Source organism: Pelobates fuscus, chromosome 3 (assembly GCF_036172605.1).
Source record: "Pelobates fuscus isolate aPelFus1 chromosome 3, aPelFus1.pri, whole genome shotgun sequence".
NCBI classification, from domain to species: Eukaryota; Metazoa; Chordata; class Amphibia; order Anura; family Pelobatidae; genus Pelobates; species Pelobates fuscus.
This window is the reverse complement of record NC_086319.1, coordinates 351,473,005-351,485,741: the sequence shown is the minus strand read 5'-3', so window position 1 is coordinate 351,485,741 and position 12,737 is coordinate 351,473,005. Positions and strand designations below refer to the sequence as shown.

The 12,737-nt window shown below is 33.8% G+C and overlaps 1 protein-coding gene across 1 annotated transcript; it reads right to left on the bottom strand.

Moving 5' to 3' along the window:
- Positions 1–10,482: 10,482 nt before the first annotated feature.
- Positions 10,483–11,427, bottom strand: LOC134601813 (olfactory receptor 5AP2-like). The gene has a single exon (XM_063446314.1). It carries the CDS (start codon positions 11,425–11,427, stop codon positions 10,483–10,485), a length of 945 nt encoding a protein of 314 aa, XP_063302384.1.
- Positions 11,428–12,737: the final 1,310 nt, after the last annotated feature.

Below are 12,737 nucleotides of genomic sequence, written 5' to 3'. Positions count from 1 at the left end.
TATTCCTCTCTCCTACTGCAAGGGAGACACCCACAATACTTAGTACAGTCACCAATCAGATACATGTTACCTCCCACACATCTCCTCCCCTCTGCCTGTGATACAATTATCTCAACACAATAGACTAACTTAAATATCACAGGCAGAAAATATACAGTTTTTACACACATGCTGTAACTTTAAAAATATACATCCGATCTTCCAACATTTTCAGAATCAGCATACTTGAAATATAAACATATTAAAAAATTAGGTCAATCGGTTCAGGGGTTAAAAAGTTAGGTGGAGGTCCCTTTAGGACCACTGAAGCATGGCTTTCCAGCCCAAACCAGTTCCAACTAGTCTGGCAGTGTGCCTGGGACAACACCCTGTTGGAGAACAATGGGACAGGAAACTGGGGAGGGGTACACCTTCCTATACACAATCTATACACAGTCTAATAGAAGTCCATACACTGTGCTTAAAGGGCCAGTAGCTGCATAATAAAAATCCCTTATGCCCAAATATGCTCTTAAAAGGCAATACATCCCAGGGGCCGTAGTCACAGGGCAGGAGGCGGGCAAGCAGCCCCCTCCCAAAACTCATGGCAAACTCCTTTAAAGGGGTGAGTTTGCTACACTACCAGTTGTCACTAATTATATATGATATATTCTATTTAAAAATAGTACAAGGCACATATTCCTCTTTCCCACAAAAAAAACACAATTAAGACTATAAATTATAGTTGTGTATATTTTGTAATGGTTTAATACATATTTTCCTTTTCCTTCATGTCATCTGATAACGTGGAATGTGCTTATCTTTACAATTTGGTCATTTGGAAATTTCTCTTATATGGACTTCATAATAGATGCCATTATTCTTAGGATTTATTCAGAAGAATGTCTATTTGTACAAAAATTATAGAAAGATCAAAGACTTGGGAGTGAAAATCACCGACACAATTATTGTAACAATATAGAACGGGATTTGCAATATAAAGGAGAGAAATGACACCATAATGAGGCTTGAAAGACACAGAAGTATTAGAAAACCACAATGACAACGTGCAATACAAGGAGGTGATGTGAGAACTACTGATCCACGACAGAGCTCCAGGTGAGAGTGTCCATCGTGGTAACCATATGGGATCACATAGAGGCTTGAACCACAATCTATTACGTGTTACCTTGAGATGATAATGATGTAATGGTATGGAAACACCAGATGGTGATTCCCTCATTAAGAGGGTATATAAACACATTCCGGCAAACTGAAGATACTACAATTTCATACCTAGCTGAGGAAGCTACATTGTGTAGTGAAATGCATTCTGGGATCTTTATGGACATAGCTCCTTTTTTTTTGTATGTTTCTATAGTGTATAATACATTTTGTTATTTCTTCTACTGCGGTTTCCGGCACTATTTACAAAGAAGGAAGTGTTGTCCTCAACTACACAGAGCGCTACCCTCGAGCCATAGAGGCTCCATTTTTGTAAGTACCCATTTGGCATTTCAGTTTTCAAGTAAGCATCCTTTATTGTACTACGCTATCTTCCCGTTTTCTGTACTTACCATAGAAACGGACATACACATCTAAATGGGTTGGGTTGCCTAAATAGACCTGGAGGCGATTCAAACCGGAGCTCGGTTAATATTTTCCCGTTTGTGAGTGTTCTCTGCATATATATTCTGCACTATGTTATATTATATATACCTTTAGGTATACGGAGTCTTTATACCTGGATTGTGCATTTAAGGTAAAAGTTATTATTTGATAAGCTCTACACTATTTATCATTCTATTCATTCAATCAAAACTATTTAAGCAAGATGATGGCCCTTAATTTACCAAGACATGCATTTGCAACAAGTAGTTACTCCTCATGTTTCTATTACAGACGGAAGGGGATGTAATCTAAAGGATATCTTGGTCCACAGCTTTCTTAGTACACCTATTATACAATACACAACTTCCACCTATTCACCCGTGGAAGTAATAAATAAACATAGCTTTTGGATACTTGCTTCCCTTAGGTTACCTCCCAAAATTGGTAACCATATACAAGATAGTGTAAAATGCAAATAAGACAGGGATCCAGCGAGTATCACTTAAATATAAAAATAAAAAGCAACATAATATAATATTGTTATAGCCTTTCAATCGCCCAACACTTCAAGGTTACACTCACAGATTGGAAGTATAAAACAAGCCTTCAGAGTGGTAGCTTTTATTTTTATATTTTAGGGATACTCACTGGATCCCTGTCTTATTTGCAGTTTAGTACACCTATTGTTAAATCCCCACATTTGTAGTAGACATGCTTTAGTAGGCATGCCTATACTGTTTAGGTAACATATCAACACTGTTCAGTGTATATGTCATGTTTTCATGCATGTAAATCCAATTATTAACAACTTTTTCTATGGAATTTAAAACAATTATTTCAAGGTTGGTAAATACTAGATAAATTATATTATCACCTATTGCCTGATATTAAATCAACCCTGTAATTTGAAAATAACTAACAACATCAAGAAGATCTTGCATAAAGTGTTTGACTAACGTATCAAATCCTGCCATTCATAAATAATATTTTGAGCGTTACAGCTTTCAGACAAAATTCATTGTAATAATATAGTCAATGTTATTCCCTTCACCCGTCAGTGGTGTTAATGCTGTGGCTGATCAGTGAATGTATATATGTATACACATATATATATATACATATATATATATATATATATATATATATATATATATATATATATATATATATATAGCCAAAGAAAATCAGCACTCCCAGGATTTGTATCAAAAATGAAAATAAGTCTTTATTCCAACGGTCAACGTTTCAGTTCCGCTAGGGAACTTTCATCAGGACAGAATACACACATTTAAAAAATGGACATTGTTTAAATAAGGAAGGTAATCAGTGAAACTCACAGTTCAGATGTGCAGGGGGCTAATCATCCTTCCAAACGAGCGTCTGGGCGAGTGCAGGAGGCAAATGTCTCTCTGTACGCGCGCTCAGGTTACTTCCTGGTTGCTCGCGTCCTCCATCACCATGGAGACGTCGGGCGCATGCGCAATAGGTATATCTGCTCTCACTGCAGTCACCCCTCGCTCAGAAGTTAGGATTTGTGCATTGTATCAACTGAAACATTGTTTCAAAACCCTCAAACTGCCGGACAAAATTATATACTCATTTGGTTAATAGCATACCATGAAACACTACTATTATATATAGATAAATGTGCTTACAAAAAAAATTAAAGCGTGCTAATGTATATGAATGCCATATTCCATGGCCCAATATTACATTATTACATTAAAGTGGACAATATGTCTTATCATTATGTCTCTCAATTAGATTATACAATATATACAATATGTACAATATATATATATATATATATATAAAGAATTATAATTACGTGAACCTTCTAGGTGTTACTAAATATATATCAGTTATAAATGTATTGTCATTATTATTATAAAAAAGGAGTTAACTAATCAAACAAACTGGTATGGTGCATATTAAAAAAAAAAAAAAAAAAAAGAATTAGTGACTAACAAGTGCTATTTTTACAAAGATACTCCAAAGACTCCCTGATACATAGCTACATCAGGATATTTAAGAAAAAAATAAAAACTTAATTAATGTGACATGATCTGTGCCGAATCTGTGCATAAGTTCCTGTATGCCACTGTCCTGGACTGTGGGGAAAATTCTTTACCTCTAAGAAACCCAAAGATATGAAACATCACAAGCAGAAAATCCTTAACTCCTCCTGCACCATGTCCAGAACCATGGTCAAAACCAATTACCCTGATGATATATACTGATTGATAATCAATACAACCTCATAAATTAATTTTAGTTTAAAAAACAAAAAAACACAAATTAAAAAATCAAAGAGGGCCATCAATGCATTTTGGACAACTCACTATACACTTATAGTCATAATGTACTATATTGTGACTAGAGACCTCTCCATTCTATACATCGTTCTAGAGTAGAGAGTTAACGGATTTCACCATATGACCAAACTGGGTTGGAGTCCATACTGATCCTTTGCGGCTAAAGACTTCTCTTTCGCATGTCCCTTTATAGAAAGGAGGTATAGGTCAATTTTTCATTGAGTCCATCTGGAGCTACTGTTCCCAGTTTTTATATATATATATATATATATATATATATATATATATACAAAAAATAAAAATTTAGGGAGCACTCTCAGGTTTCAAAATCGTGTAAATGGTGTGTCACGAACGCACCCTACTTCAAGAGTGTGTGTGACGTAGTTGTGGTGGTGAAAGGGTTAAAGTTCACTATTTGTCTGTAGAATACCAGAAATAATGACAAAATTCCCCTTAACAACACTCACACTTAAACATAATAATATAACTATTACTATTTTAACGCTGCCACCACCAATACAATTTATAAATGGGGTGCCTTGCTCCGCCAGCTAAATCAATAATAAAAACCCACCAAATATAACTTAGCACAATATTTAAGAAATACCAATTAAACTCTTCAGGTAACGTGATCTTTTACCAGACAGAGGCAGAACTTAATAAAGGAATATTTCTTATGAGCAAAAAATAGTCACAGTGCATACAAAGATATAGATGATAAGCAAAATATTTAGGCCACCAACAGATAAAAACAAAAGGGATAAAATAACAGAAAGTCCTAATCACTTACTCAGCTCTTCAAAGTAAATACTTCTGCCCAAGGGGATATCTGGTAGGAAGGATGGTGACTCACTTAGATTAGATTCCGGCCCCTAGCAAATACACAGACATTTCAGTATCACTGGAAAAAAACCATGTGAACCCTGTGAATTACCACACCTGGTCTAGAGGTGGAGTTAAGGCATATCTATAGAGATAATGAGTGACCACCCCCTTGTGTTCAAGACTAACATCAATCCAAATGGAAATCTTTGATTCTATCTTCTCTTATGTACCTGCCACAGAAACAATAATTGCATCTATAAATATGTTATTATTTTTACATTCTATACATATGTCCACTGTTTACTTGCGACCCAATATGGCAGACATCACAATTACTTCCCCTACTGTGGTTTCCGGCACTATTTACAAAAAAGGAAGTGTTGTCCTTAACTACACAGAGCGCTACCCTCGAGCCATAGAGGTTCCATGTTTGTAAGTGCCCATTTGGCACTTCAGTTTTTAAGTAAGCATCCTATATTGTACTACGCTACCTCCCCATTTTCTGTACTTCCCATAAGAACGGACATACACATGGAAACATTTGATTCTATCTTCTCTTATGTACCGGCCACAGAAACAATAATTGTATCTACGAATTTGTCATTATTTTCCCATTCTATACATATGTCGCACACCTTACTTGCGATCCAATATGGCGGACATCACAATTACTTCTCCTATGGTTAAGTTATGCCAATCATGTTTGGGCTTGTTTAGAAGAAGCGCTTGTCACATTCCAAATATAACAAAAAGAGGCTTAATCATTATTCTGTGGGTAAATATTAATGTTTTTTCCTTTTGGATATGATACTGGAACAAGGCTAATGGCCATTAACATATCAAAGAGATTGACCCATCAATTAAGAAGTACGGGCTATATGGGTGAAGCCAGGCAGGCTTTTCTCGTGTAGAATCTCACACCTTGCAGAGCCTTTGATTAATCACAGGATCCATTCATAGGATAAAACCCTTTTCACATTCCTATACAATTTACATGACCCCTTCGGTCATCTGACCTTTCATACAAACAAATTAACCCCTTATGACCTTGACAATATCCCATCTCTACCAAGCAGGCACTACCCAAATTACATTAACCCCTTGAGAGCACAGCTTCAGAAGCTTGTCTTACGCTTAAGGATACAAGCCATTTTCACATGTTTTGCTGTTTGTGTTCAAACGCAATTTGCATCTCTGTCATTTATTGCACCAACACATATTATACATCGTTTTTTAGAGGGCAAACAGGCCTTTAATTTGATGTCACATATACATAGATACATTCTCATTAATTATAAATAAAAATGAAAAAAAATGAAAAAAAAAATGAAAATTTGTTTTTCACAGTTTTGGCAATAATAGCATGTGCATAATATGTCCAGCTTAGAAAAAGTAATTCAAAATAAATTAATGTATGTGTCTTGATTTATAGAGTACATCATATGTATAGGATTTCAGCTTATTTTAAAAGTTACAGGTCACAAAATACAAGAAATAAAATAAAATTTCAATATCTTTGTCTTGTAGGTTTAGTAACCATCACAGAAAAAAAAATTGCAACACAAAAGTATATATTTATATAAAGTAGACATCACAGGTTATTTACCTAAGGTTAGTTTGACACTTTTTTACGTAGCCATTTCATCGCCAATCTCTGCTAAATATTGGAGTAAAATTGTGTTTTTTCTATTTTTTTACCATATACACATACAACAAGGTTTTTGTAATGTGTATTTCGTAAAGCTGGCGTGTGCTATTCCTGCACTAAACCCCATATTGTGTTCAGCTACATCTGCTGAGTATAACAATACCCCCATTGTTTGCCTTTGGCACTTTTCTGTACAGCTACAATGCCATATAAGAGACAAGGCTTTTTCAATTTCTATAGTTAGAATTTTCGTAGATGGATTTGACGGGCCTATGTCTCATTTTAGGTTATTATAGCAGTGTGGCTGTTCAAATAACCCCACAAAGGGCTTTAATTTGATAAAGCAGACACCCCAGGGTATCTTATATGGTGTATATTGTGCCTTAACTTATCACCATTTTTTCACCAATGTATGTCAATATTTGTGGTGAGGGGGGAAAAATTTCATTTTTACATATATATTGCATTTTTGTAAGTATTACTTACACTTAATATGTACCACTGTCATAAAAATCCCCAAATTATGCTCAGTTACATCTTCTGAGTAAAACAATATGCCCAATGTATGACCTAGACACAATTTTGTGAATTTACAGTGCTGTAAAAGAGAGGTGACAAGTTCAGGTTTTTAATTGTGACTTTTCATGGAGGGTTTTGATGCGTCCGTGTCCCACTTTGGAACACTTGAGCAGGCTACATATTACAACTACACCATAAAGGCATACCATTTATTAATGAAGACATCCCAGGGTATTTCAAAAGGCATATTTTGAACCTTAGCATGGGATAATTTTTCCGCTAGCTTGTACCAAGAGTTGTGGTAATAAGCATTTTTTCTGCCTTTTTGACACACAAAGTAAGTTTGCAAAGTATATTTTGCAAATCGTATGTGTGCTACGACTGTATAATACTTTATATGTTGCTTAACTATGTCATCTGAGTACAGCAAATACCACCGTATGTACCTTTGCCAGGTATATGTGGACAGCGGAGGGGCACATTTGAGACACAGTCATTCCATTTTTTTTCAAACTTTAAATTTTTACTCTGTGTCCATGTCCCATTTTAGAATATTTTATCAGGCTATATAATCCAAATACTCCATAAAGCCATACCATTTCTTAAAGAAGACATCCCAGGGTATTTCAAAAGGCATATTTTAAACTATAGCATGGGATCATTTTTCTGCTAGTTTGTACCAAGTGTAGTGGTAATAAGTGTTTGTTCTGCCTTTTTGACACACAAAGTGAGTTTGCACAGTATATTTTGCAAACCTTATGTGTGCTACGACTGTATAATACTACATATGTTTCTCAGCTATGTCGTCTGAGTACAGCAATATCCCGTATGTACCTTTGCCAGGTATATGTGGATGTTGAAGGGTCACATTTGAGACGCAGCCATTCAGGTTTTTTCTAACTTTGTAAGTTTTATGCTGTGTTCATGTTCCATTTTGGAGTAGTTTAGCTGATTGGCTATTCAAACTTCCCCACAAACACATACTATTTATTAAAGAATACACCCTCGGGTAATTCAAAAGGCATATTTTGAACCTTAGATCATTTTTTTGTCTAGTTTTTCCAGGTGTAGTGATAATGTGCATTTTTAAATGTATTTTTTTACTTTATTAAACTTTTTTTACTTTTTAAAACTAGTTATGAATCTTTTGTTTACTTATGAATTTTTTAAACTTTCCTAAATTTTCTTAAAACTTTTTTTACAGCTTTAACATTTTTATAAACTTTTTTACGCTAATCCCTAAATAGCAGTAAGCAGCACTAACTGTAAATTCCCCAATTTCCCATAACACCCACCCACCCCAGCTAGCAAAATATATAATTTTAAAATATTTAAATTAATTAATTTAATAGATTGAACCCCTGAGGGTTAAAAAAATAATAAAAGTTAACCCTAAGGAGTTAAAAAACATCGGATCACAGTATAATACTGTGATTAGTATTTTGATCACTGTAGGTAGTGATCAACTGGCAGGGAAGGGGTTAATTTTTATTAGGACTGGATAAAGGGGGTGTTTTTTTTTACTTTTTTAAAAACGTTATTTAAACTTTTTGTTAATGTTTTAAAACTTTTTTAAAACTTTTTTTAACGTTAACCCCTAGCTAGCCTACAACAAAATTCCCAAATTCCCCACTAACTTCCACCCACCCCAGCTAGCTAAATATATCATTTTAATATATTTAAATTAATTAATACAATTAAATTAAAAAGTAAAAAAAAATTCAGATCACAGTAAAATGTAGTCCCTGTCAATTGATCACTGTCAGAGCAATCACTGCTGCAGGGGCAGCGTGATCGGGTGCTCCTGGTCTGCCTAATACAGAGGCAGATTGGAGGAGCATTAACCCCACGATTGCTGTGATTGCCGCGATCTGGGGTTAACTTTACCACATGATGGACCCTGTATGTCATTAGGTGTCAACTGCTTCCCTGCCATGACGGATCAGGTCTGTCATCCAGCGGGAAGGTGTTAAAGGATAATGTTCCATAGTGCAATCATGATTTATACACCCTAGGCGGGACATAGTGTATTTATTGGGTCTTCAAAAATCAACTGTGCTTACAAGTTAAATCGACGTGTCGAAACATTGATGTCATTTGTAAGCACGGTTGATTTTTAAAGAGCCAATAAATACACTATTTTCACGATTTTGAGACCTGAGAGTGCTCCCTAAATGTTGTTTTTGTACATATTCAATGTGAGATTGCACCCAGGTAAAGTGGATATCTTAGTTTTTTCGTTGGTGGAGTGCCAAGCCTTACTTATAGTGAATATCTCTCTCTCTCATACTTACATACTCAAAGAAAGAATTACAGAGCATCTTGTTGATGTTGCTAGCAATACATCCACCACACCTGTTCATTTGGCAAATTGTGGAGTTTTAAACACTTTTCTTTTGAATGTAAACTGTATTTCTGGAATTTGCACAATTGCATGAAACATTGGAAATCACCCTAAAATGTAGTAAATTACATTATAATCCAGTTAACACAAAAGTAAAAATTGCAAATGACGGTATATGCTTTCCCTTTGCCAGTTGCAAAGGACAGAGTGTATAACAATGATTGACAGGAATCCAAGATAGAGGAGCCTTGCTGCAGCATAAAGAGATGTGGATTTCTACATTCATTTTTTTTTATTTTTTTCACACCTCACAAATACATTCTTGTTAATATAGGTATAAATAAAGATATTATTTAAAAAACTGAGAAGTGACAACTACTATTTAAGGGGAGCATACATATTTGTGTTGCTTTGAGAAATGGCAGATGTTTAAATTTTTACATGTGCAATTGGACAACCATTAGGAATTAATTCTGACTGAATTTTAATTACCAGTTTCAAAAATGCTTTTTGAATATGTATATTCATTCCATTTAAGTCCAATATTGTCGATTGCTACTAAGTATTTATATCATATTTTTGTCTTCTTTTTATATAGATGTATTTTTAAACTTTTTGTATTTGTGCAGATGATGCATAAATAAAAATTAACTAAGCCAAATAAGCAAAAGTATCTTTCTCTATTATTTTATAATTTAGTTTTTTAATGCTTGTTTTATGAACATGTATTCTACAAAAATAAATTAAATAAATTAAAATAAAACGCGTATTCTTTGCATGCATCTTTAAAATCAGTAAGCTTTTTCAATTCTCTGAAGAACAGATTTGAACTCAAGCTTTCAGAAACTGGGTTTTACACTATAGTGTGACTTGTGACGAATTCAAACTGATTTTTATGGTGTTTATTTACAAATAAACATTATTATAAAATTAAATTCAAATAGTTTCAATGAAAATAAAAACAAGCTGTGACAATAGCTGATTTGAGAATTTTTCCAAATCAGATATGTAGCCATACATTTTAGTATTTGTATTTCACTTTACTAAAATTGTTTGTTAATGATTAATCTCCAAATTGAGTTTCAAATTTAGACCAAAACAGCAGAAATGAAAACAGAATTTTTTTGACTTTGTAGTCTAAAATTTAAAATCCACTTTGAACTCACATTGAATTCCTGACAATTCCTGACAATACCAATTTTTTTTTAGGTATTGCAATAAATTACACACAAGCCATATTCTTAAATTCTCCTTGTGATCATTTCATGAAATGTCACTTGCATTGCAGTTTTAATGTCTTTATTTCTAAAACTATAAATTATTGGATTTAACATGGGTATCGCCACAGCATAAACAAAAGTAGCTCCAGCCCCGTTTTCTGAAGAGTATTTGGATTTTGGACTTAAATAGGCATAAAAAATTGTTCCATACAGTAAGGTAACTGAGATGATATGAGAGACACAAGTTGAGAAAGCTTTTTTTCTGCTTTCTGAAGCTTTTATCTTCATGATGGCCAAAAAGATGGAGACATATGATGTAAGGATGATCAAGACAGGAGGAAATACAAATAATGATGAAAAAATAAATAGAACAATCTTATTGGCTGTTGTGTCTGTGCAAGATAAACTTAGCAATGAAGGAAAATCACAGGCAAAATGGTGGAGGATATTTGAGGAGCAGAACGAGAGGCTGAATGTGCAACAGGTCTCAATTACTGAGTGCAGGAATCCAATAGTATAAGCTCCAGATACTAGTACCCAGCATGTCCTTTCCTGCATTAATAAACTGTAGTTTAGTGGATTGCATATTGCAACATGGCGATCGTAGGCCATTACAGCAAAGAGGCAACATTTGGTGCTGCCAAATGCACAGAAGAAGAAGAGTTGAACTGCACATCCAACGTAGGAGATAGTCTTCTTCTCAGAAAGGAGAACTGCTATCATTTGTGGGACAATATCCGTAGAATAGCAAATGTCTAAAAATGATAGACTACTGATAAAATAGTACATGGGAGTGTGAAGATTGGCATTATGATACACAAGAAATATTATACCTGAGTTTCCCAATACAGTGAAAAGATACATTAGTAGAAATAGAAAGAATAAAACTGTCTGTAGGTCATGCCTCTCAGAAAAATCCATGAGGATAAATTCATTCACTCTGGAACTATTGATGTGTTTTGACATTTGTGATAACTGAAATGCAAAACAAATAGTAGTTTTGTTACACACCATAAACAACTCTGTAAAAGTAAATGCCAGAAAACCATACATTGTCAGAACCATGCCAAACCTCTAATACGGCATTCACAATATGGTAATTATTATTATTTTTATTATCATTTTTTTTGGAAATATGATATTCAGATACGTTTTTTTTTTACATGATTTTTCAGATAATTAGTTTAAATCTTACCATGCACCAGTACGTATAACCAAAACCAAAACATGAAGACATATGTATGATAACATATATGATCAGTTTTATTGGTCTTTGAGCAAGGCAGTAGCCCTGTAAAATAAATAGATAAATAAATAAATACATAAAAAAAAGAGTAGTAAGAGTAGTAAACATTTAAATACATGCCTAGTTCTCTAAATACTGTGAATGAAGCGGCTAGTAAAATGAGAAATGTGACTGAAAGGATCAAGATATGAAGAAAGACTAGAGAACATAGCTCTCTGGTAGTTTATGCATTAATAGGATTGTACAAAAGGCAAGGTGTCACTCATTTAGAAAGTTTTTGCCATTTACAGAGGAAATGGTTATTTGTAATAAAAACAATCAACGTTAGAATTTTATGCCTGAATAGCTTGTGTTTTCTAATTCTTTACAGATTTCTAAACATCATCTGAATAGGTTCTTTATTTTTTAGAACAAAATTCAAAGAAATAATAGTTATGTGAGATAACAGCTTCTTGATACAAGAAGATATACAACTGCCTTTTTTAAGTCAGGAATAATCTTTCACATTTTGCTGCAAAACACTTCCAATTTGGGTTTTTGCCTTTATTTGGATAAACAGTGAGCACAGAGATGTGCGAAAAGCTGAACTTGAATGATGTCATTTTTTTTCAGACAATATTACTATGTGATGATTTTTGTAAGTAGGAGTGAATGATTAAAAAATGCTAGCTTGTAATAACTTTTAACATGTGGGGCAAATTACATTGGCATCTTTACTAAGCCAATGACAAATAAAAATTAATATGTCTATAAATACTATGTTTTTTCACTAAACAATAAATTGAGGGAGATAGAATGGAACATAATTGCAAAGTAAAATATGTCAGGTGCACAAAGCATGTGCTAGATATGCTTAGGCACACTGTATTACATGCTGAGTTGTTCTCAATGTCCCCAATATAAATATATTTTTATATTTTGAGTCATTTACATTTGGTTCATTTTATGTTGGAAGATTAAAATGATGAACAATTATTATTTCTGCGTACACCTGGCTTTTGCTAGAGCAAATATTTATTTTCTTTTTTTT